This window comes from Poecilia mexicana, unplaced genomic scaffold (assembly GCF_051168715.1).
Source record: "Poecilia mexicana isolate PSO_F unplaced genomic scaffold, ASM5116871v1 scaffold_7, whole genome shotgun sequence".
Taxonomy (NCBI): Eukaryota; Metazoa; Chordata; class Actinopteri; order Cyprinodontiformes; family Poeciliidae; genus Poecilia; species Poecilia mexicana.
In genome coordinates, this window is record NW_028263376.1 from 9,255,409 (window position 1) to 9,281,218 (window position 25,810).

The 25,810-nt window shown below is 37.9% G+C and overlaps 1 protein-coding gene across 1 annotated transcript in view; it reads right to left on the reverse strand.

Moving 5' to 3' along the window:
* nphp4 (nephronophthisis 4) overlaps nucleotides 1–25,810 on the reverse strand; it is a 169,812-nt gene that overhangs the window by 57,061 nt on the left and 86,941 nt on the right. The window contains exons 12-15 of the mRNA XM_088007009.1: nucleotides 14,599–14,736; nucleotides 7,328–7,485; nucleotides 4,889–5,080; nucleotides 110–297 (exon numbers count right to left, since the gene is read on the reverse strand). Of these exons, the coding sequence (XP_087863135.1) occupies nucleotides 110–297; nucleotides 4,889–5,080; nucleotides 7,328–7,485; nucleotides 14,599–14,736 (676 nt within the window). The remainder of the gene's footprint in view (nucleotides 1–109; nucleotides 298–4,888; nucleotides 5,081–7,327; nucleotides 7,486–14,598; nucleotides 14,737–25,810) is intronic.

Sequence of the window (25,810 nt, forward strand, 5' to 3'; positions counted from 1 at the left end):
AAAACTATGAAATCAAAAACGCCAATCTTGACCTGAAAGACCTCCATAAAAATACATGTAAACAACAGCGAGGAAGAATAAATCACGTTTTTTAGCCTGTTAGCCTTACCAGTATTAACAGATCCGTCTTTGTTGATGGTGGCTAAGACACAAGGAAGTGCCTCATTAGCTTTGGGTCGAACCTTATCGCTGGTCAACAACTTAAGTTGCTGCGAGGTGACAGGTGGAAAGCGATAAAACTGGAAGGTAACATAGATGTTGCGAGGCCAGTCACTTTCAACTCCTGCTCCTGGTATTCTGTAAAAAGAACAAAAATATGTGACATATTTAAAAAAAATGTAAAAATAGGTTGTAATCAGATGTGATGGATTCCCGAGTTATACAAAAGTTATTATTTTATGACAAAAACTATATTAAAAAATAGCATGTACTACTAAGAGTAAACTGTATTTCAGAAAATGGTTTATAAAAGAGAGTTCTGAGGAAAAAACACTAAATAAAAAATGGCTTTAAAATCTTATCACAGGAAGCTTTTGTGCAATGGAAAAGAGGAAATAGTGTTCAGAAGCCGGTGCATAAATACACCTCCATTCAAGTTCATACAAATGAAATCCTTCTTTTGTTTTGAAAGAATCACATTTAGGAAAAAGAGGCCTTTGAGACTAAGAAAATCCCAGTGGTTTGTATTGCTTTTCACACAAACGCCTCCCTCTGAGTGCAATTTCACACACTGTTGCAAATTTTCAATGCAACACTTCAATATTAAGTTTTACCCAAAAAGACTCCCAGTGAGCTTGCAAAAAAGCAACTTTAAGCAGTGAATTATTGAAAAAAGAAAAAAAATACACTCAGGAAACAAGCTCAGCTGCTTCAGCTGATAAATAGAAAAAAGATTTATGCTTTAATAATTATTTTGAAAAGAAAAAAGCAAAGCAGGGAGCAGCACTGAAACTAAACAGGTGGTTAGAACGTCACAGTTTAAAGTGGAGGTGAACCCAAAGACAGCTTATTAAAAATTGGTCGCCATGCTCCATTGTAAAAGCAGATTCAGAGTGGAGACGCGTCCAGCTGAAAGATGCGATTCATAACCATGAAACCTGAGACAGGAATAAAATTACGTCTGGCAGCAGCGTTCTAACTCGTCTCAGTGATACTGCTGCACAGTAACAACTAACGCCTGCCATACCTGTTTGTCATAATTATGAGGTAGCTAACCCACCCTCGCCCCACTCAACAGAGAAGCACACAGGTCTGCAATTAGCTGTAAGCTTGAGTGTGTGGGTTCAGGTAGCACTCCAGACTGCTTTGGAAAAGAAGTTGAAGAATTAAATCAGCTTTCTTACCAGCGCGTCATTAAATCCGAGATAGAAATCCATACTGTGTTTTGTTGCACCGTCTTCTGCTTTTTATGTGAGAATATTGTAACTTACCCACAGGCTTTAAACATTTGCTGTTATACTTTAACAATACCAGAATCGAAATTTCTCACCTTGCCTGCAGTGAGGATGTGATTAAATTGCGAGCCTTTATGGAATCCAAGCCTGACTGCACTCACAACAACAGGGAAATAGGTTTTCTTTGAACTATATAATAGGTTTATACCAAATAACACATCTGTGGAATTTATTGTACCAAGCTTCAAGATTTTTTTGCATTAGTCATATTTTTTATAGGCATTTTGCTTTGGACCTAGTGTAAAACTAAAGCCATGAGTTTTAATTTGCACAAAACCAACAAATTGAAACAGTCTCAGCAGCAATACAGCGGACGCCTATGAACTTGCAGAACTCCACGTTGGCTCTCTGGAAGTGACTTTTTTTTTTTTTTAACCAACATTTCACATTGTAAAAGGTTACAGAAAAACATAACCTTGTTAAACTATTCACATTTTTACCCACTTCAATGAACTGAATTGACCAACAAAAAGCACGACATTCTTGTGACGTGGAAGGAGAGTGGGAATGTTTAACATATTTGTACAAAAACTCACAAACATTTGTCTTTGGCCACCTTGAGTGTGGATTTTGTAGAACCACTTTTTGTTGAAATTACAACTGAAAGTCTTTTATAATGCACCTCTCTACTTTAATGCTGACATTATTTTTCTACTCCAGAGTCACCAGAGGACTCTTGAGTTCTTCACTGAAGGGAATCAATTGCACTGATGCTTAAATGCAGCTGAATATTAATGTCCTCAACACTTTTAAGATTTTTACTTGTGAATAATTTTAAAATCTTGTTATTTAACACATTTAGTTGGTCTACTGCATAACATCCCATTAAAACATGCTAAAGTTTGAGGTTGAAATTTCAAGGTAAAAAAAAATAAAAAAATTTAATACTTCTGCAAGACAATGTTAATGACTACACATCAATATGTAACTATGTATACAAACATCAAAATTATTAAAAGAAAGTTAAAAAAAAAAAAGCACAACATTTCAGTTCGTAATCTCTAAAAAAAAATGCCTCAAATTAGTCTTTGGGATCTTTGCGTCCCATTCCTGTTCAAACTTCCATAATAGTGCATAGCAACATGTCATTAAAGAATGCACCACAAGCACTTTGGACAGAGCGATCAATCATTCAAGGTGAGGCATTTTATCGACCTAAACATGCATTTTCAGACTCAAAAGAGTCTGCAGAAACATAAAAGCACTTGACATATGAAACTCAGCCCTCAATCTGAATATTTAACTTGGGAATATGAGTCTGGTGTAATTTCCTCGTCTGTCAATGATCCGCATGTACGTGCTGTCAGTTAGAGGTTCTGATTGTAATTGCTCCAAGCAGAAACGGCATAAATCCAAAGATCCATAAATAGGCAATGCAGACAGCTTCATGTATCAGGCCTCTAATCGAAGAAAAGTTGCACAGAATTGAGGTTGGAATGAGGAGTCAAAGCAGTGCGCTGATGAGTCAGTGACAACCAAGACAAACGAAAAGGACTGCTGATGGAACGACACAAAGAGTGAAGGCTTTTGTTGACATCCCTCAGCAGCCCCCCATCACTGTCAGCCCCTGTCAGATGGGACGACTACGCCATAGGTTTCCCTGATGGGACAATGACAGAGGTGCTCTTCTGCCTGATTTGACAGGAAATATGGCGCCTCTGTAATACAGAGCATACATGCCATGAACGGGTATGTAATTGACAGGCAGGACTTTGTGGAGGACTTATGTGAATTGAAGTCTATCTGTAGAAGACAGAAAAAAAGAAATATATATAAAAAAAATGTAAGGTGTCTAGGCAGGAAGTGGGCTATTATCCTTAGCCGTCAAACAAATGTCCATCTACAATATCAATTCCTCAATGCAGATAAAAGGCGAGTAGTTTAATGGACGGAAAGGAATGTGTGCTCTAAGTGTTTGGGTTTTAAAAAGCCCAAAGTCAGAACAAAACAAATGGAATATTGTATTCCTGCTTATGGAACAAATCTGTGGAACAATCTGTCTAAAGAAACCAAAGAGAGTAGATCAATTTTTACTTTTAAGAAAATAATACAACATAAGATGCGATCAATGTATGATGAAGTATATTGACTCTGTAGAATGTTATATCATTTACAAAAATAATGTATCTACTTTTTTGGTGATTTTTATATACATTCCCTGTTTTTTGTTTGAAGAGGTATCTGTATGGACGGTCGATTGATAGCAAGTTGATTTTTGAGAGAAGAGGTAAACTAAATAAGATCCCCCTCCAACTACTACTTTTCATTCTAAATGTTTATTTATGTCATCATGTGACAAGTTCATTTTAAACTGTAAATTAATGACAAATCATTTATGTCACAATGCATCATTTCTGACTCTCCCACAGATTAATGCAGCAATGCTGTGTGGATTTTCATACCCCTTAAATATTTTGCCACATTACAACCAAACACTCCAGTATATTTAATTAGGATGTGATCTGTTGTGTTATGTGACAAAATTGTGCAAAATTGTGAAAGGGGAGTGACATAGTTTATGCTTTTTTCCCCCAAATAAAATAATCCAAGAATTGTGAATGAAGTCAGATTTTCACTATGTTCACTCTGCAGCCTGAAGTTACCTGAATCCATTACGCGCCCAGAATCCAATCTTTTCATGACGGTCTAAATAACACAGATCAGATCTTTAAAAAAGCCACCCAGGCCACTTGGATATGTGGTCCTAAATATCAGATTTTTTCCAAATATGACCTGCTTCTCTATGACCAGGTCGCATTCACCCGACCTGTAAGTCATCGATACTTAACAAAAGTCACTATTCTGCATCCTGATATGATATGCAGGACGCATATACCGTGGCAGACAATAACAAGGATTAAGTTGTCAATGTGCTGACAACAATGAAGTCTGCCATCCATGTTTAGCTTCTCCATGAATCAAACCAAGATGCTCCTCTGGGTTCTGATTGGCTGACCAGGAGTGGCACATTTCTTCAGATATTAATAGTAACACTGGGCGGAGGTGGAGGAGCTCAATCTTTTCACACATCATCCGTCTCATCTTCTACTGTCACGACATAATAATTTTAACAAATATGTAAAAAGCATATCTTTAGTAATCTTTTATGCCCTGACTTTAAAAGTGAACATTTGTCGTTTTTTCTTTCACTTCACAATTGTTTTGTTTTGTGTGTGTGTGTGTGTGTGTGTGTGTGTGTGTGTGTGTGTGTGGGCGTGTGTGCGTTGGTAAATTACATACAATCCTAAATTACAGTCAAGTTTGTTGCTTTTCTAATGTGACAAAATGGAAGTTTCTAACCTATCTCGATCCGATCGCTACATATGGAAAGAATACTGTGTGTGTATTGATGCACTGTGCAGGAGGACACAGGATGCTGCTGAGAGTCAGCATCATCAGTGCTGCTGTATGTGTCACAGCACTGCAGACCTCACCTGGTAAATGCCAGAAACTCAAACACCAGCAGGTTTCCCTGTAAAAGGTCAGCCTCCTCCCGCTGAGGATCGAAGGGCATAGGTTCAGTCGGGTCGAGGACTTCTGCCACCTGCCCGCTGCAGTCAAGGATTTCAGGAAAGCCGGCGGAGAAAAGGTGTGCCAGAGAGCTCCTGGAGCTGACTGAGCAGGAGCTGGAGAAAAAAAAAATCATCAAAGCAAAATGTCAGATCTGTTGGAGCACGGCACACAAGACGTCTTCAAATGTGTTCTTGACGCTTGACAAACAACAGGAGGTAATGTGTTGATTCCCTGCTGCACAGGCCTCATTAACGTGATTTACTTCAAATGAGACAGGAAAAATGACGAGAGCTGGGTAAAATACAACACCTGCTTATCAATTCAGACCTTTCATCGTTTTATCCCGCCTCCTTTCTAATTCGAGATGTTTATCGTTTGAGCGATAACGTCAACTTTGTCACTTCGCCCTGTTTAACCGAACTTGAGTTGCAATATCCGTCTGCACTAAACATAAATGTGATGAAACGATGATTAGACAGCATACGGATGTCAGCAATATCCATCAAACAGCAGCTCCAGGATAATAGTTATAGGGGAGGGAAAAAAGGGGGGAATGGGTGGGTGCCAAAGCTCTCCCTCAGGATTTTCAAGCATAATTGCCAGTTATCTCTAATCATAGTGGCCACCTGTTTCAGCAGAACTAAGGTAACATTCATAACTTATACTTTTAACACTGACTCGGAATGCCATGGCTGTGATAAATGCAGCACACAGATGGCTGGCTAAAGTGCAGGCATAAGAAATGAGCAATAATGCCATAGCACTAACACGGTCGGAGTCCATTTGGTAAATAGCTGAGACAGTAATTAAAAATGTCCAAAGAAAGAAGCCTTGATCAAACTAATCAGGGTGACAGCAGTGACAAGGGGAGTCAATTGTGTTTTTCTCCACAGCTGCATCAATTTCATGCTTTATGTCACTTTCCCATTTCTTAAAACTTCTCTCTTAATTTAGTCACTCTGGATTAATATTCAGGCCGTCATCTTTATTTCAAAAAGGGGCTCCATCTGATATGCAGAGCAACTTGGATTAAACTTCTTTTGACTTTATTGTTCCTCCCCAAAAAGTGGGTCATTTCAGACTGGAAACAGTCAAAAAGATGTTCTGGCTCTGGGTGAAGAGGCAACGATGTTTCAGCTCGCTGAACTGAACAACATGGTGTCTGGATCCAAAATGCCGGGATTGGGAAATTGTTTCAGTGCCAGCTGCTTATTTACAGATGCTGCTCACCAATGCAAGGCTTTGTTTCTCTGTGTCTGTGCTCATTATTTGCAAAGTGTACTTTCTCTTTCAGGAAACTAACTGAACAAGCATAGAAAAACGATTGTTGTAAGTATTCACCCATGCATGTGTTGTGGGGGGGGGATGGAATATGTAAGTGTAAATTTAGAAACATATTTTTAAAAAACGAATATGTTTCTGTGTGAAGCTGAAACTACAAGATTCACATGGATGAACTCCAGAAACTGCAGCAAAGATTAAAACCAGGAGGAAATAAAAGATGCATTATAACCCAAGCAGAACAAAATATTTATTAGGAGGCAAAAAAAAAAAAAAAAAAAAAAAAGCATTAGCTGTAATTAGGTGAACAATATCAAGAGACTACTTTTATTTAGTTTTGGACGAGCAGTTGGTCTTGGATTGTAGAGAACAATGTTTCACTTCCACTGAGTTTGGGAGATGACAATAAACGTGAGTCTTCACATTTGAGTACCCGCTAAAAAGGTTATTTAAGATTTAGATTTTCTGTGGTCTGATGGGTGGAGGCTCCCCACATTATTGTACAACACTAACCACATTTATTGGCGTCTGTGATAAAGATGTGGGAGGAGTTATTCAATAATCTGTTATTGCAGTAGCATTGATTTGACGGAAACTTATTAAAATAGATTTTTAATAAGTTGATGTTAAATCAATCCTATTCATTTACTTATTTGTCAATGTATTTATTTATCTATTAATCAACTGAAAGTTAAGTCGAACTGATTTCCCTCACCAATAGTCAGATGTCAGATGGGAAAACTCAGAAAATCTCTTGAGACCAAACATGAACAAACATGGATGACTGGGAAGAAGTAGATGTGTCCTTTAAAAACGGAAAACTCTCAAAACAAAAACAAGAACCAAGTAAGAGAAAATCCAGGATATGTGAAGATGACAGAACATTGTTTTTGTCCTTGGTCATTTGGTATTTATCGTGCACAGATTTTTAGTGTTATTCCATGATGCTCATTTGGAATATTTTACTATTTCTTAATGAATTTTAAGCAGGTGACGACACCATCAGTCGAACTGTCCTAGAGGATTTAAGTGGCATTAAATCCCACTACAATCAGGGACACACAACGTGAACACCTCACCTCGGCACATTCGCTCCCAGAGTAATGACAGGAGCATGGATGGGGGTGAAGGGCAGTTCTTGAAGATGATCTCCTTCTTCGTCCTTGGAGGTCATTTTGCCGCCTTCCCGCTGAAGGTCCATCTCCAGGTGGGTGATGGTGCTGACAGCCGAGCAGGCCTACAAAAAGACACAAGGACCAATCTATAAATAATGCAATAAATAGGATTAATGCAGCAAAACTGCTGCAGCAAGGCAGAAAACAGGGAACCAGCTCTGTTTATCCGCACTGATAAGTCAGACTGTTCCCCATTAATTAAGTTCACTTTCACACTCATCACTCAGAATGGCATAAAGCAAATTCTACTGTCCAATTACAAGCCGATCACACAAAAGTGTAGGCAAAGACACATGAATCATAAAGAAATGACTCAGTACAGTACAATCATGAGCAAAGAGAAATAAAAACCAGGACAAGGACTGACTTTGCTAAACACAGCTGACAACTGGATCCATGGAAAGTAAAATTGGGTTATGAAGGCCTGGATTAAAAGAATGAGGCAATAAGTAAAAAGCTTGCAGTGGATTTGTCAAAACTGATTCTGGAAATTGCCTAATGCTCCGACTGCTCCAACCCTGAGCTTACAGTGGAAATATATATCTTTTACACACAGCAGCCACGTGTCACAGGAGGAGGTAAGGAGCTTACCCTGGTCTGGGTTTACTTGGTCCTTGTCAATGTTTGCTCTGATTCTAATTACTCATCTAGAATAAACAAATGGAGATGCAGCAATAAGGTTTTCCTAGTTTTCTATAAAGTTTGATTTTATCCGACTCTGATGTTCTTATTCTAAGGACACATGGTGTACTACTACTTACTTTGATGAAGTGATTTTAAATCCAATAAGTTAGAACATGAATAAATTAAAAGCTCATCCCTATTTATGCACCAAAATCTGATTTTGAAATAACCCCCCCCCCATTATTTTACATTCTGTTAGTTTATCTGTTTATCGATTGTTTTTTTTAATATGCATTTAATAACTGGGAAAACATAAAATTCAGTCGATCAAGAATTATTGTTTGATTCTAATGTTAGGTTGATATCTTGGCGCCTCTCTAATTACAAAAACTTTAAATAGTTGCATTTAATTATTTTTTTGTCTTTGGAAAGAAACACATAAAACGCAACAATAAAAAAAAATGTGGTCTGACATTTTATCTCTATTAAAAAAGAAACTTGGAGGAAACCAGAGGATGTCAGAAGTGAAGGAAGCAGTTTCATCATACTCACTCACTGCGTCCTACAAGTTATAGGTCAGATTCCAGTTTCACTTGCAGCACATCACTTTGAACTACAACAGCTGAGATCCGTGTGCTTCAGATGAACGTTTCCGAAATTCTAGTTTAGTGATTCTGGATTTGTGTCAAATATTTTTCAGAAACTCAAAGACGTTTCATTAAAGCATCATAAACCAAGGTGGAGTCCGGTGCAGAAGTATTCATAGCCCAAGAACGTTCTCACATTTCTTCAAATTAACAAATCAAACTAGTATATATTTTAAAAAAATGACGTGATAGTACAAACAAAGGTTTGAATTGCTGAGTGGAAATAAACTAATACTTTGTTTTCACATTTTTGCAATAATATATTGAAGACTATATTGAAAGAAAACCGCGAGAATTCCTGATTATAGTTTGCTGAAAAAATAAAAAATGTGATATGGTCAAATGAGACTTAAAGTTTGCTTTTCATCTACATGTAAAACAACTAGGTATAGGTAGCATCATGCTGTGTGCATCTTTTCCTTCAACAGGAAAAGGGAAACTGGTTACCATTAGTGTGAAGGTGGGTGAAGATCAATACACTGGATACAAAAGACCAGTGGAGGTAGAAAAGACCTCTACTGGTCAGCAAGCACATCAAGCCTAAACCATACAACCAGAGCTACAATGGAAGAGTTTAGACCAAAGGACGTTCATGTTAGAATGGCCTAGTCAAAGTTCAGATGTGGATAGAGTGTCTGTGGCTAGATTTGGCAATCGATCATTACAAACAGTCACCATTTAATTAGAGTGACCTCCAAAAAAGAATAGTCAAACATTTCAGTACAGATTTAGTGCAGATGAATACATGCCACATTTTTGTTTGTTAAAACAAAAAAAAAAAAATTGAATTATTTTCCTTTCACTTTACAGAATTTGTACTGATCTATCACAAAAACATTTACCTAAAACACACCGAGGCTTTTCCAAAGCACTGTAAGTTTCAGAGCATGATTTTATAACAGCAGAGGAAGGACTATGTGATTTTTGTACACGCACTATTTTAGTGGAGACTGCATAGGAAGAATTCAAATTTGTCTGAACCATTTTCTAATTCCACTGCAAAATTTCAGCTCCACTGATCGCCTCTCGCTCAGTTTCACAGTGACATCTTAATGAGGCTTTAACATACAGCAGGTGCCCTGGCAAAAACACCCATCATAAATGAGACAGACTATTTAGATGGATTATTCCATATGAAACAGAATGTTTTTTTCTTTATATTCATGATTACAAATGCTGGAAACAGCCCATTGTATATTTTGTCCATTTCTCCTAAGCCTTTGACCTCGAACCTACTTGTTGCCAGAGACAATAGAAACACTGAAACTGTAATAAATATGAATTTAATAGGAGTCTACACAACATCTTCTGAGGTAACATGTAGGACTGACTTAAAATGATCAAGGTTTATGTTTTTCTTTTATAATCTTGTGCATAATAAGTGGCAATATATTTTATGCTCCACTTAAGGAAGTCAAAACTGAAGTATTTTCCCTTCTGAACACTATTTTTTAATTAAGTAAATATTATTAAATGTAATTTATGCAAGCAATATTTTTGTATAAAGGTGTCAGAATTGTGGGTTTGTTTTGGTTTTAAATTGACTTTATATACAATTAATAGCAGCTGATAAGATATTAAAGGCAGTTAATGATTTGGAAAGAAGTTCTTGCATTGTTGCAATTGTGTTGGTACAGGAAAACAACAGCTTCAGTTCTTAATATGACTTAATAGTATTGAACATTTATGGATTACTATCCAAAATACATCCCATATGTGTGTGTTTGTGAAACAAATTAAGAAATAATAACTCATTAATTACATCTGTAGATGTATAGCCTGTATAGATTTTTAGCTCATCGTGAGAGGGGAGCTCACAGACAAGGAATAATGTGGTTTTTAGTGAAAACATTAATCCCTCCTTCACTGTCACAGATACACAGCTGAAAGTTGGACCACACCAACAATTATCTATAGAGAGCTAATGAAGACATTTTCTAGTCTATGTTTCCTTTCTGGCTTCTCACACACAGTTTAGCTTGCCTATCTGAAGACAGAGTTGAATATTATTTGACTTTCCATCAAACATGTCAGTAATAATATTGGCCAATACCATGTTGTTGTATATGCATAAAGCACACGAGTGTACAACATGTGATTGAACAGCCAGCATCTTAAACTCTGAGGTTAGCATGGGATGAGACAGTAGCTTTAAAAATGTTAAATGGTCCAAAGAATTGGCACCTTTGAACTCGCTGACATTAAGCTGTTGCAATGTGATAACACATAGATGAGTGATTTTCATGGGCAGGTGTGCTCAAGTTTTATGGTTACAAGGACAAATGGAGGTTTAAACAGTAAATTCTGAACTGTAATTTACTAAAAGAAACCACCTAGGGCATTATAAATGAGAACTATTTCCAGGCAGTGACGCAAGGGTCAGATATTCCTTAACTTTATTAACTGCTAGCTTTTGAGTTGCCCCTAATGTAGAAACCAAAATTCTCACTCTAAACACAAAATCAGCTTGAAATGAACAAGTAAAATTAAACAAAATGTTTTTTTGGCCAAGTATGGTGTCTCACAGGAGAAAGGCATTGGGTGTGTCGACTTCCATTCATTCATCTATTTCTTTTAATTAACATTTTATAGTAGCATGACTGGGGTATAACAGTAGCAGTCCAAGGAAATTTACAGAAAGCAAAATATTATCTTAGCAATTTATCTAATAGATACAAAACATTTCTTGCAATGAGAAATGATGGGGTTTTTTTTGTTTTATTTCCACTTTCTATTCACTTTAGACTGTAAAGGCGGTGTTGTTGTGTGGCGGTACAACTTGAAATGGGTTTTCTAACTAGACAGCAGCTGTTTTATTATGTTTCTCCCATCTATTATGCTTGAAATCCATACAGCTTAGGCTCTGAATCATATTGCCTGAATAATCCAGGAACTGCGAATGAGTCTTGCTGAAGATAAGAGAATAATCAGGAACACAATATTGCAAAAAAGAAATACAATTGAATTTGGCTCCCAAAGACCAAGTCGTGCTGTGAGGAGGACTGCCAGAATAAATTTCTAGTCCAACTTTTATCTACCAAGATTATATCTGTTTTTTGTTGTTGTTAAAGATAGTATTTTTTTAACATTAGTTAAGACACTACAGCTGGATAGATAGCAAAATAAGTTTTGTACAAAAATGTTGTGTTAAACATATTTTACCAGCAAATTTATTCCCTTGCCTTTGTTTAGTCCCAAACTGTCTGTTTTAGCCCTTTATCTATGCACACATTTGTCCTCCTTTACAAGACAAACAACTGATCCAGTTGGATATAAGGATCAGCATCTATTTGCTTCACTCATGTCAACACTTAATGCCTTCAGCTCCATGCAGCTTTGCAGCCTTAATATGAGGAATGTTAGTGTTTCTGAAACCTCAGCAATGACTCTCAAAATATGTCAAATCAGGGAATAAATCTGAAAGATTTTCTACATTTTCCATGCGATGATGCTGGATTTCTTCGAACAGCGGTTTTCTTCTCGCTACTCTTCCATAAAGGCTAGTTTTGTGAAAGAAGCTGTTAATAATTATCCCGAAACCATGTTTTCCACTTATTCAAAGTGAATAGAGGATCTGTGAAAAGATCCAGAGCTGCCTTTTTCTGCTTAATTTAATTCTTCTATAATTAATACTCTCCTTGCCAAGCCATGTTTTTGTAGGTTTGCAGTTGGGCTACATATTAGAATAATAGATTGAACATTCACAGCTCGAGATGCTTACCTTCCTAATTTACACTGAGTCCACTAATGTCCCCCTTTATATAGAGGTCTAGTGATTATCAGAGCCATCATCCAAGTTGAAATATCCAAGTTTCAGGAATACATCAGGAAGATCCTAAGGGATGAAGAGCTTGGTGAATGTTGCAAACAATAAAAACTGGAAGAGAAGAAGCTGAAGGAACCATTGTGGGAAGAAGAACAGCTGATTAGGATGTACCACTGACAAATAGCTGAACTTACTGATATGACCAAATCCTGCCAAAGGGGCAGAGACTGAAAGACAGCACAGAAGCACAGATCTACCACACCAGCCAAGATACCAAATGCAGGCTGTGCAAAGAAGTCCCAGAAAAATGTAAACATCTCACAGAAGGTTGTAGGTTGAAGGCTGTAAGATACTAGCAGGAAAGGAAAACATGAAACACCATAACCAAGTGGCTGGCGCCACGTACAGAAACATCTGTGTGGAATATGAACTGGAGATGCCTAGGTCAAAGTGGGAATCACCTCCCAAGGTGGTGGAGAATGACCGAGCCAAGATCCTTGGGGACTTTCAGATACAAACGGACAAAATGGCAACGGGCCAACCATGTGATCACTGGTAAGCAGCAGCGGACAGCTGTTGTGATTGATGTCGTCGTTCAAGTGATGGAAACATCAGAAAAAATGAGAAACTGGAGAAATGCCAAGGGCTCAGGAAAGAGCTAGAAAGAGCCTGGTAGGTGGAGGCAACAGTAGTGGCCGTGGTCATCGGAGCGCCAACAAATACCTGGAGAAACATCCGTCATCGCAGTCCAGAAGAGCACAATCCTCGGACCAGGTAAAATAAGGACCCAAGCCTGAGATGAAATCTCTCTGTCTCTATATAGGTGAGAGAGCAGTTGTTTTTTTTATATACACTTGTAAATTACAACATGTTTCACTCCAAAATGCACACTTTTGGGAAATAATGAATAAATTAGAAATAGTAGTGGATTTTGTGTACATGTACAAAAATGTGAAAAGTTAAAGAAGTGTATATATTTCTCTACTAATCAGTTTAGAATGTGTATGTGTGTGTGTGTGTGTGTGTGCGTGTGTGTGTGTGTGTGTGCGTGCGTGCGTGCGTGCGCGTTTCCGTGTGGTTACTTCATCTTTCCTCACTTTGTGAGATTGCACCACTGTTTCCAACGTGCTCTGCATCACTTCCCAAATATGTGCATCATTGTGGGGGAACATGGTCTAATTTAGCAGAGACAAGGCAGCTTTCAAAGGCAAAATGAGTCCTAGCCAATTCTCAGTAGCAAACACCCACAACAGCGGGGAGCAGGTTACTCCTGCATCATTCCAGTAAATTATTCACCAGAGGTATTAAAATCCGCACAGTGCAGCTGACTTCCTCGGCTTTGCAACAGTATATGAGCTGAGTGCATTAACAGTATGCCCTTCATTTCATCGAGCTTGTTAGGAATTGTAGTTTGTAACATCATTTTAAATGTGCATCATTAAGTTACCCTAGATCAATGAAAAATAAATCTATCGATGTCACAAAACTGGCTTGAATTTATAGATTAAGGTTGGACTAGATACAAGACAACAAGTAGATTTATTAAACCCTGTACTAACAAAATAGCAAGGTAGCATTTACATAAAGATAAAAAAACAGATTACATAACTAATAATATTTATCTCGAATGCTGAAAACAGGAAGAGTGAGTAAATCTTGAGATCATGAGATTTGTGGCACAACTCTGTCAAAATCTGTGAAATGACAAATGCTCTTCATACAGTCCATCTAATCTTGAGCTATTTTACAACGAATAATGGACAAAACTTTCAGTCTCTCAAAACACAAAGACACAAGAGACGTACTCTAAAATCTCACACAGCGTCCTATAAAACACATTGAATTTCCGGGTGTAATGTGACAAAATATGAAAAATGTCAAGGCGTGTGAAGACTCCAGCAAGGCTCTGTATGCTTGAACTCAATCACTCCCTCCATTGTCTTGAGGATATTCAAACCGTTTAGCATGTTTTGTGTAGAAATGTCAAACCTGTAAATGCTTGTCGTTGTTAAATGCTTGTGCGTTTCCTTTGGCATGTATGTGAAGTTTCGGTGCAAGACCATGACTGTGTGTATGTGTGTGTGTGTGTGTGTGTGTGTGTGTGTGTGTGTGTCAGGAAACGGGGGTGGAAATCTTACGACATGTGACAGCTGGTGGGCTGATGCCAATGGGGAAGGATGGAGCAGAGAAGGAAATGACTGTTGCCACGGTAACGCCGAGCTGGAGTGGCTGATGGTCGGGTAGCGTGAAGTAGCTGCCAGCTGAGACAGTGAGAGCTGCGGAGAAACAATGCAAACGACTTGCTGTTATTATTATGATTACCAACAACAGTGGTAAGAAATACACTTTGTGCCAGAGAGACACGTGCTGCCTCAGATCACAACAGCAGCCCATTACTCTTTAACACTTAGAATCCCATCAGACCCCCTCACCCCCTGCCTACACATCTACAAGCTTGTCTTTCCCAGCACGCCCAGGTTAAAACTGTTTTTCATCTCCCTTCTGATACTGAAGACATGTGAAAAAGAGAGCAGTTTTTTCTTTTTCTTTTTTTTTTTTTCCAGTCACAACTTAAAGATTATGTAAAAGTGGCATCGGGAACACACCAATTACTACTAATGGGGGATGCTTCAAGCTTGATACAAAGCGAAAGAGCACCATTGCCTCTCTACTTGGAGTCTACGTGATTCATATTTGCTACTAATGGATCTTAATTGATTGCTTAAGTAGATGCTTTTTAATTGTCCTTGTTTTATCAGCATATTTCCTCTCCTCTGCTTCCAAGTGGTCAATGGTGCTGCAAATGCAAATGAACAGCATTAAGTTTCTTATTTTGATGCTCTCTTTATGTATAAAGAGCAGGAGAGGTACTTCTAAACTAAGGCAAACAAGGACACTCCAAACTTTATTTTGCAAAGCAATTTTTTCCAACTTACTGAGTGAATTTAAATGTTGACCATTTGATGTAATGATTGAAAAAACAGTATTTAATATAAAACACAATTCTGGAAAGAAGATCCACTCACAACAGTCAACAAAGTGATCAACCAGAAGGTAGGTGTATCAATACCTAAATCGACAAAAAAGAGAAGACTGAATGAAAGTAAATACAGAAATGCAAGCAAATCTTTAACCTCAAGAACATCAGGGCTAGATTGGACTTTATTAAAGAAAAACATCTAAAAAAAAAAAACAACAAACATGGCAGGACATGCTTTGGACAAATAAAACTATATGGTCAACATCTACCAAAATGAGGCACGCCAACGTCAGAGGCAGTGACGTGGGCTTGAATGTGCATTGCTGCCATTGGCCCTGGGACACTAGTTTATTGACGATGTGACTCTGGACAGAAGGAGCTGAATGAATCTTGAGGTGTTCAGACATGTACTGTCTGCTTAAATCCAGCTAAATTAAGTCAAATTGACTGGATTTCAGGACTCAGACAGAAAATGACCCGAAACACACAGCCAAAGCAACCCAGGAGTTCATTGAAGCTAAGATGTAGAATATGCTTACAGAGCAAGTCAGTCACTTGATCTTAGTCCAAACAACTAAAAGCCACAGCAGTAAAAGCCTATAAGGGCATTAAGCAGAAGGAAATTCAATATCTAGTGACCTCCATAAGACCAAGACTTTAGGCTTTCATTTCCAGCAAAGGATTTTTAACCAAGTTCTAGAAATGATCATTTTATGTTGAATTATTTGATTTAAGTCAAATTACTTTTGAGCCCTTAAAACCAAGATGTTGAATATGAACACATGCTTTATTTCCTCATATTTTTAGACAAGTTTTTTGGTTTAACCCACAGGAAGAAAGCATAAACTCTGCTCTTCAGCTGCATCTGTTTGAGTATTTTACATTCATTGTGATGTTGATTAAAAGCAAAATTTAAAAGTCGTCGCTGACCTAATATTTATAGACTTGACAATACATGCCACCAAAATACTATTTTAAGCTTTGGATAAGGTAACTCTTACTAAATCAAAAATGACTAAGGAAAAAAGTTAAAGATAAAGTTAATGAACAAATATTTTGCTGAATTAACTTTCAAATAACACTGTATACCTGCAATGTTTCTTAGCTAATAGGAGGCAAACTATGAATTCTACATTTAAAACTCTTAAACCAATGCAGCACTGCATTCATTTACTGGTATATTTTAAATATGTACTGAAAAACAAAAGAACACTGGGAATCAGCAATTTTCTATCTAAATTTGCTTCTTAGCAAGTTTACAGGTCATTGTTTTATATTTTCCTAAGATGAATTATTGCACTGATCAGTCTGTCTGAAAACCTTTGCTAAACTGATATGCCATCTATGGAGAAAATAGAATAGACAACAGAAACCGTAACCTTTGTATCAAAGGAATCCACTGTTTCTAAGGCTGAATTTACCATTTAACAAGGACAGCATCCAGAGCTGACAAGATGCTGCATCACAGCAAGAACATTTACAGCTTCCCCTAGCGGCCTAGTTAAAGGGAACACTTATTTTTATAACTTGTTGCTTAGCAATACGGCCATCGCTGACAACACAGAGAATGTTCTTATGAGCCACATTAGGTTTGACAGGAGTTCACGCATCCTCTCCATTTCACATGGAGAGTGCTCCGGGTTTAAACAGACATTTAGCTCGCTTGCCTAACACCCATAATCAATACTGCTGCAAATAAAACATCAACAACTTCAACACCTTTTTACTGAAATCATCAGTGCAACCTGCAACCACACTTAGACATAAGTTGTCTGCAAAGCAAGACGAGTGTTCTGACAGCACATTTGAAGGAAGCACAGAACCTGAGCTGCGGATAGTGGAAGCTGAGAACAGGTATGCTTTAAATAGAAAGGAATAACAAACCACAGCAGCGTGTGACTTTCAGAGCTGCGTTACTGACTCTGTGTTCAACTTCTCAGTGAGGTAATCAATGTAAATGCTTCCTGTGTGCTACATTTTATTATATGGGATATTGATATTTACATATATTTTCCAGCCTAATAACAACAGATAGATCTAGGTAAAGATTACTGGTATTTTTTATTTTTTTTGTGGAATATGTCGAAATGCAATTATTACAAGAATAAGCTGAAAAACAAATAAAAATAAAAAGGTCCAAAGAGCCACTTGCAGCTCCTGAGCTGAAGGTTGCCGACCCTTGACCTAGTTCTACTGCTTTTGCACTATAATGTGTTTTACACATCATTCAGGAAATTGCTACGATTGTTAAGTTAAACGATGTAGAAAGTTGTGATGCAACTAAATGGAGTTTAATGCTTATGAATAAAGTTCTGAACTTTTTAAGATTTTATAATTTGAAAAATATTTTTACTTGGGCCCATGAACAGGAAAGGTTACATTTAGAGGCATAATAGGATGTGCTCATTTGTGAAAATGATGGTGAACTCATTGATATATCGATGGTGACCCCATCAAGCTTTATGAGTCATGGATGTGCCCAAACAAGAAGCACAGATTTATCATCAGTGTCCACTACAGCTGTTAAGCTGGGTAAGTTAGACTGTAGAGGTAGCGCTATTAATGGATTCCAACCCATAAATATGTTTAACAATATAGCCTTCTATAGATTATGCTATAATCTATAGTATAGTAGATTATATATAGCTATAGAACTGGCACAGCAGGCATCAATACAGACTGAGTGGAAAGAATAGATCACAACAAATGATATGTTAGAGGGCTTATTGTGCCTTTCTAAAGTATGAACAGCTGCGTTTATGTAGAGATTGAATAATTCACAGCTGGACTTTATTTTCTGATTAGGTGATTATTAATGCAGTTGGTTGCACTGGATTTTAATTTGAGACATTTAGATTTTTCATTGGTACCATATTGAATGAGTAACCATTTTTTTATTTTTTTTTAAAGCTTTTGAATTTGGTCCTAAAAAGCAGTACTTTTAGATACAAATGTCCTTTTAATAAAAAAAACAACACAGAGATTAATGTAAAGTTATGTTTTTATATTTTCCCATTCTGTATTTCATCTTATAAATGAACAAATATATATATAAAGATCTGTTTACATTCTCTTCTTATTTGGATAATCAATTTTTTATACCCATCATTTTAGGCACAAGATGTACAGGACTAAAACGGGCTGTTTTGGTCACCGAGATGATGGTCAAAGCATCCACACATTTCAAAATGCCACAAGTGTGAAGGCCAGGGTAATGTCACAAGTCAGGCCCTGCAAGTACTGCTGAGCCAAAACCCATTTTACACACAGATGCAAGTGAGTCACCGCGCTCTGCACATCGAGGGTGTGAAAGACAGAAGACAGACCAAGGATGAAAAGATCTCACACACACACACACACACACACACACACACACGCGCACATGCATCCACACACATGGAGACATGAAGATCATATGAGGCCAAAAATATGAGCAGATGATCTGCTTGGCTGTCAGGGCACACAGGCTGAGCTCACAACTTTGGCAGTCAAACCTATGCCACAACTAAATGCCCCACTCAACCCATTCTCTTAGAGGCAGCGCTACCAAGCTGAGCCAATTTGGGTTTCTAACAAATTCTAAATGGCGCCAGTGGAAGCGTCCAGTTCTCTGGGTGAGCTTCTAAAATTGCACCGCTCAAGAAACACAAAGCTAAGCCCAAACATATTCATATCCCTGGCAGATTTAGGTTTAAAGTAATCTTTAATATTTCACTAAAATATTGATGGCTTAGATTGGCCCAGCCAGAATCCCAACTCGAGTCTGACTGAGAATAAAAATTGAGCTGACTCTATAATTAAGTTAATAAGGGGCAGAAATAAGTTTATAAGACTGGCAGAAGCCATCGTGATGTAAAGCTTGTTAAATATTAATACATTAAACACTTTGCTACTCAATTTTAAGCTCTCAAACTGAAACCCCCGTAACATAGTTGGGTGTAAATATGTCACCATTCACAACTCTCAGGCGCTAATTTAATGCTGTGCTTGGAAAATAAATGCTGATAGTTAAAAACAATTGCCAGAAAGGGACATTGAAGGAGCCACAAAGCCTTGGTAAAAATTTGTTTTTATTGTAAGTATGTATGAAAAATAATCTAATGGAGGGAAATACCATATGACAAAGGATTTCAGTAGAGCTGGGATCAAGTCATTGTTTTGCATATCACAAGTAAGTCTCAAGTCTTTCCACTCAACTCCAAAGTCAAAGCAAGTGTCACGTCTTAAACAAGTTATTTGACAAATTACAGAAATTAATCTGACTAATAATAGTTTGGAGATTCAAAAAGCATTTTAAAATGTTTGTTCAACCACCAGAACAACCAGCAAGAGGGAGTGAACTTTAAGAATGTGTTAGTATTTTTCACAAGAAACACTACCAGTCGGTTTTTTAAACCAACTACAACATTACAAAACTGCTTTCACAGCATTACACGAGTAGCATCAGATTCTTTAAATGTCAAAGTTATTCATGCAACTGTATAGAAATAAAGCTTATATGACAAGTCATTATTATGATCACAGTGTTGCTATCCGTCAGCTTGGATGCTCCACATTTGTTTGTAGTTGAGGCTTAAAGCACTTAGATTTGTCGTGTACACACAGTAATCATTCAATCTAAATAAGGGAAGTACTGGAAAACCATCTATCTAGCCATCTGTGTGTCAATACAGTTTTGTATTTGCACACTAATACTTGGATTAGAAAGACTGGGAAAACTAGAACTACGAAATATTATGAAATTTTAACTATAGAAATGTGTAGGAATCGTACATAGGAGTTGAAAGACAACTTTTTTCCACATAAAAGATTTATTTTTCAAAGGTTCATTTTACACCTGAACATAAAAATTCAGTGCCTTCTGATAAGCTTCGGTTTAAAAACTATTTATACAAGAATTAGGCTACACCAGTTTGGGTTTTGCAGCTGGAGTTGAGAGAAAACAAAACTCAGCTGCGTCCACTGGGCAACCCACCTGTCACTCAGTGCGGTGCAACCCTCAACAGTGATTAATTTGACCAGGGCAGAAACATGTTTATTTTTGCACTAATGCTGGTCATTTTTCAACTTGGGGGACCAACGGGAGTTCTTAGACCTTCCCCAGTGTCCATTTAAGAAACTGCAGTTTTTGGTATTTCCATATTGGTTTCATTTTTCACATGGGGAAGTTGTTGGTCAGCACTGGCACAGGACAGGACAGAGGACCCAAGGGGAGACCTGGCAGGCAGGAGGATTTGGGTTATTGATGATGAATAATTTGAGAGGAATGCAGGTACAACACACCGTAACAGAGGAAGAGCAACAAGAACGGGTTGAAATGCACAAGAAGTTCAAACCACTGTCAGGCACCCTGCGGAACATATTGGAAAAAGAGTTTCTCTCCAGGAAAAGTAGAAAAAAAATGTCACAGAGGCAGTATTTGGAGAGAATGTTAACCCCTAAGCTGAGACGCTTTCACAATTTGTTCTGAGTCCTCAAATGTTCCAGCTCTAGCACCATGACTTCCTCTGGGTCAGGTGTTTTAATGAGCCACATCAGTGTTCATTTGCCTCTTTCCCGAACATCTGCATGGGAGGAAGAGAAAGAGCCCGTAGCATGAAATCAAGGTTTCAACAGGAGGTCTCAGAGATAGACATGCAAATAACAAGAAGGGTTTAAGCCAATCCAAAGAGGGAGTCCAAAACAAAACAACAAAAAACCACACACACAAAAGAAAAGAGTTTGGAGTTTGGAGACTAGTGGGGGTAGCTGTTTGTAAGAATGGGTAACAATTTCACATAAGAGGAGAGAAGAACATTAGGAAAAGGCTGAAATGTAACAAAAATACATTAAAAGAGCAAACAAAGATGACAAAACTATATAAAAAAATTAGGTTTTAATAAATAACCACAGTAACCAAGATGACACCATCTTTATCACTGAGAAACAATGTGTTTTCCTACTTCATGAAATTCTTGGCGTCAAATTGTTTGTGTTCTCTTCCTGTTTTCTCACCCCCCACCGGTCTAGGCAGATGGCCCACCATCCTGAGTCTGGTTTTCCTTCAGACCTTCTCCTGTAAAAAAGGGAGTTTCCTACACTATCACCCACAGTGTATGCATCCACAGCATGGGGAGAATGGTGAAGTTCATGAAAGTCGAAAACGTTGTTTATTCTTGCCAGCTATGCTTTACTAAAACCCATCGTCTTGAGTTAAACAAAATGAAAAAATAGAATCAACTTTAATTCATGTGAACTTGTTAGTTCACTAGTTTCACATTAAACATGATTTAAATGAAAATCTAAATGTGCAGTTTTTAATAACTACAAATGAAACTCGTCGTCTCACCACTATATTTTCTGTTGGGTTTTTTTATGGCAAATCTTCAAATGTACTCTACAGCCATCAGCACCTTGTAGAAAGTAACCCTGGAAGAATAGGCATTAGTGGCAGCAAAAGAGTTAAAGTTTACCTTCCAGAGTTAAGATCAAGATCAAGAATCTGTGGTAAAACTAGACAAATTATATTAGCAGATGTTTTCAATCTGAATGGATGTTATTTTACAATGAATGAGCAAACTGTCAGACTACATATGCTAATCTGGTAAAAACATAACTCAAAAGATTGGAACCAATGTACTTATTTTATGAATTATTTTAATTTTTGAACATTTTTCTTGTTTATCACAATTATTCATGACTATCACTTGAAATCCCAATAAAAGATACCTGCGGCTGTAAGGTGACAAAATAAATTCAAGGTTCTTTAACAGAAAACCTTTCAAGCTAATGGGCCTTGTAAGATGTGAACATTGAAGAGAATCGGTTCCAAAAACACAAGTTTATAAAAACTTAAAAGTTTCCCTTCTATATTTATGAGGAAGTTAGTGAAAGAGCTTCAAACATCAAAAGGCACAAAAACAATTTGAGCTTTGGCTCACAGAAGACTTTTGTCTTTATTCAGTTCAAACGGTCTTTTCTCATAAATTACAGTTTAGCTCCACGAATGAAATAGATCAGAAACTGTGAGATTCTAACTCCTTTACATGGGAGAATAAAGGCTGGAAAGCAACCTGCTATTCATGTTTAGTTTACAAAAAACGATGAAGCAGCACAACTAGTCTCTGTGAAGGAAAGGAGCTAAAATTAGGCTGCAGAGTCGGTGCCAGTTGCCAAACAAGCCCATGCCAAGTAACAAAGTAGAACACAGCTTCACCTTCAGCCCACTGACTACACGACCACCTGGGTCGGCAGAACATGAACGCGACCCTGAAGCCTGACTGCTGCCCAATGTGAGAACTCATGGGAGAAATAATCATCAACAGAGGCAAACAAACGCCGCCGCCATTCCAAATACAGCCTATAAACACAAAATCTTTAGCACCGTGGCAAATGGAGAGTGTCAAGGATCAATAATTTATGCAAGCAAGAAGAAAGTCATCAGGCCAGCAAACAAGACAATGTGCAAGGAGCTTGTTTAAAGAGGCGTATCAGCGGAGGATGGTGCAGATTAATCAACGTTTCGGATCCCTGTTGAAAAGGATGGGGGCAATGTTACAAAAGGGAAAATGTTTGTGCTGCTCTTCCCATGTCAGGGTTTTTGTAAAAGTGGGAAAAAATGCGGCCATGTCATGCTGAATTAGACAGAAATGCGACTTCAGTGATCAACAGTTCAGCCTCACACAGTGTTTTTCTGTTTCGTTCATTTCTGGGAGGACCTGGATGGCCATCAGATAACTGTCCATGCTCTGGATATTAAGAAATGATAGAATTAATAATTGCTGTGTCACATCTTGATTTACCCAGAAATATATGGGCGTGGACTATGTTTGATGGGGCAAGAAAATCGCAACGTTTGTTGCATTTTCAGCTGGTGCAGTTTGCTTTCACACTGCACAGAGACCTAGGTTTTTAGATGGACCAGAGTTCAATTTTTTGGTCCACATCAAGCTTGATTACGCATTCACACCTCCCAAAACAAGCCAGACCTTCTAGACAAACAAACTAGAGTTCAGATAAAGCTGGCTTTAATTGAATGCACCCTATGTCGAAAGCAGTCTGACATTTAAAACAGGCTGAATGCTGAAATGCTTGATGTCTCAAACATATGGTTATGGTGTTGTAGAACAATTGCCGTCACACCTTTAATTCCAAACCACATTAGTATGGAGAGAGGATTCTGCAACAGCCTTCACTTTTATTTCAGCTTATCCTGAGGAAAATATGTTACTTTGGCAACAATATCATCTTTTTCTGAGAGATTGCAGTTTTGTCAACAGATTTTTTTCTACTTTTTGATTCCCATAAAAGAAATTTGAAGGATTAAAGGGTTACATTAAAATACAATTCAATGAAACTGAAAAACAGCACAATCTTAAATGTGGTGAGAGCAGCATTTTAAATGGCACTCAAGGCCAATTTTTTCACCAGCGTACTTTTAACAGAAGGTTTGCTAACTCTTTGTAAGACTGGCTGCTAATGATGGTGTTTTTGAATTCGGCTTGCGATTATCCTGAAATTGTCAGAAGTGGTCCCTAATTTTTCTTCTTATGCTTCCTCCCCCCTCCAGCAATTTGTATTAACAGCTTATTAAATCGACTTATTCTCTTTTATGATGTTATATTTCTTTATTGGGGCAAGCCTAATTGCTTCTTTTGGGAAATAACAGCTGAACTCTAACCTCAAACCCTGAAAATGTGATGTACTGAAAAGGATCTTGTTAGCTGTAAAGGGAACGTTCAGGAATGTGATGAAAGACATAAAAAAAAAAAGTAGTGAAAATAGTGGGGGGTTTTTTAACTTATATAATTTGAGTCAGTACATTAGAATAAATCATTTGGGAATTGGGAATTAAGCTTAAACATTTAGATCCTCTCGAGAGTGAAGAGTGTATTCAGTTAAGCACCTTTTCTTAACGTCCCCTAAGAGCTGCCCAGAGTGACCACAGACGTCTGTTCTCGGCTGCTGGGAGCTGCTCACTTGTGGAATCCCACCGCCCTGGCAGCTTAATCAAAATAAGGTCGATTTGTAGAGTTCAGGGGTGCAGCGCTGCTGTGGCTCGCAGCCCCCGCCGGTTCAATTTAAAATGAGTCGACAAACTGACCCACTTCTTGCCCAGGGAGCCGGCATTGAAACAGAGCTGATATCGTCCCTCCTTCGCTTGGACTCAACTGTGTTACTGTGTGCACGCCTGTGTCCTCAGCCTCATCCTCATAGAGAGAGCACCATTTATCACAACTCCCAGTCCCCATTGGCACTTCCACTCTGGCTGAAGGATGATGGTTACGCCCCGCAGCTCAGCTGAGCTCAGCCAGGACACACAATATACACAAATCAGCAACACATATGTTCGGCGCATATGGTTAGTGTAAAGTTCCTGCTCAGAACCGGATAGTAGAAGCCGTCTGAACTCGCACTCGATGTCGTGGAAGGATAATCACGGAACAATTAAATATATTACAAAGTTAGAGAGGGATTGATCAGTACTATATTAGCTGCCTGTGGGAAGCCTCTGACATAAACAGATGCTAATGTGACATTTAATCTGATTGGATGCAACTAGGCGTGATTATCATCATCAGTAGTCCCCCACCTCCTTGCAAGGTTTCCGAGGTGATTCAAGTGTTCTGTGACTGACACAAACAGACCTTTTGTTGTCGTTCATCAGGAATGACATCTCCAACAGATATGCACCCACACACTTCTGTTATTTCCCTCTCTGCTATGTGGCTGCTGAGTATTTCAGAAAAACTCTGCTGAATATTTTGACATCCGCAATGTTCCCGGGTGCTCATACAGGTGAAGAAAAAAAAAAAAAAAAAAAAACAGACAGAAATGTTTGTAAACAAGCCTGTTCTCAATTTTATCTCCTGCTTACAATGTTGGGAAACCCGGGACAGATAAGTCATTTATCTTGACATTTAGCAAAATTTATAGGTTTGACCTGCTATATTTGAGGACAAACAAGACAGTGTAAGTGTGTGTTAGCTGAGATTTATGATCCTTGTCTACACAACATGGGGAAAGAAAAAACAACACACAAAAAATTGTAGTCTTGCATAAAGACTGCTCAACGAGCTTCTGGCTCCAAACAGGAATCATTTTATAAGTCTTGGCTAAACCACATTGTTGAACAAGGAGACCTAGTGGTAGAGGTTTTTTTAAAACTCTGTCATAGATGCTATTTGAGCTGAAAACAGAAATACTGCAACTAATGAAAATGCCTTAAAACCTTTCTTAAGATATTTGATCAGTTCATAGTTACAGTTAGCAATAAAAGGTCCTTGGTTAGGTTTAGATTATAAGCACAGTTATAATGACGGTCAAATAACTTACCTTCAGTTGTTAGAAAAGTGCTACATATATATCAAACATAACTTGATAGAAATTTG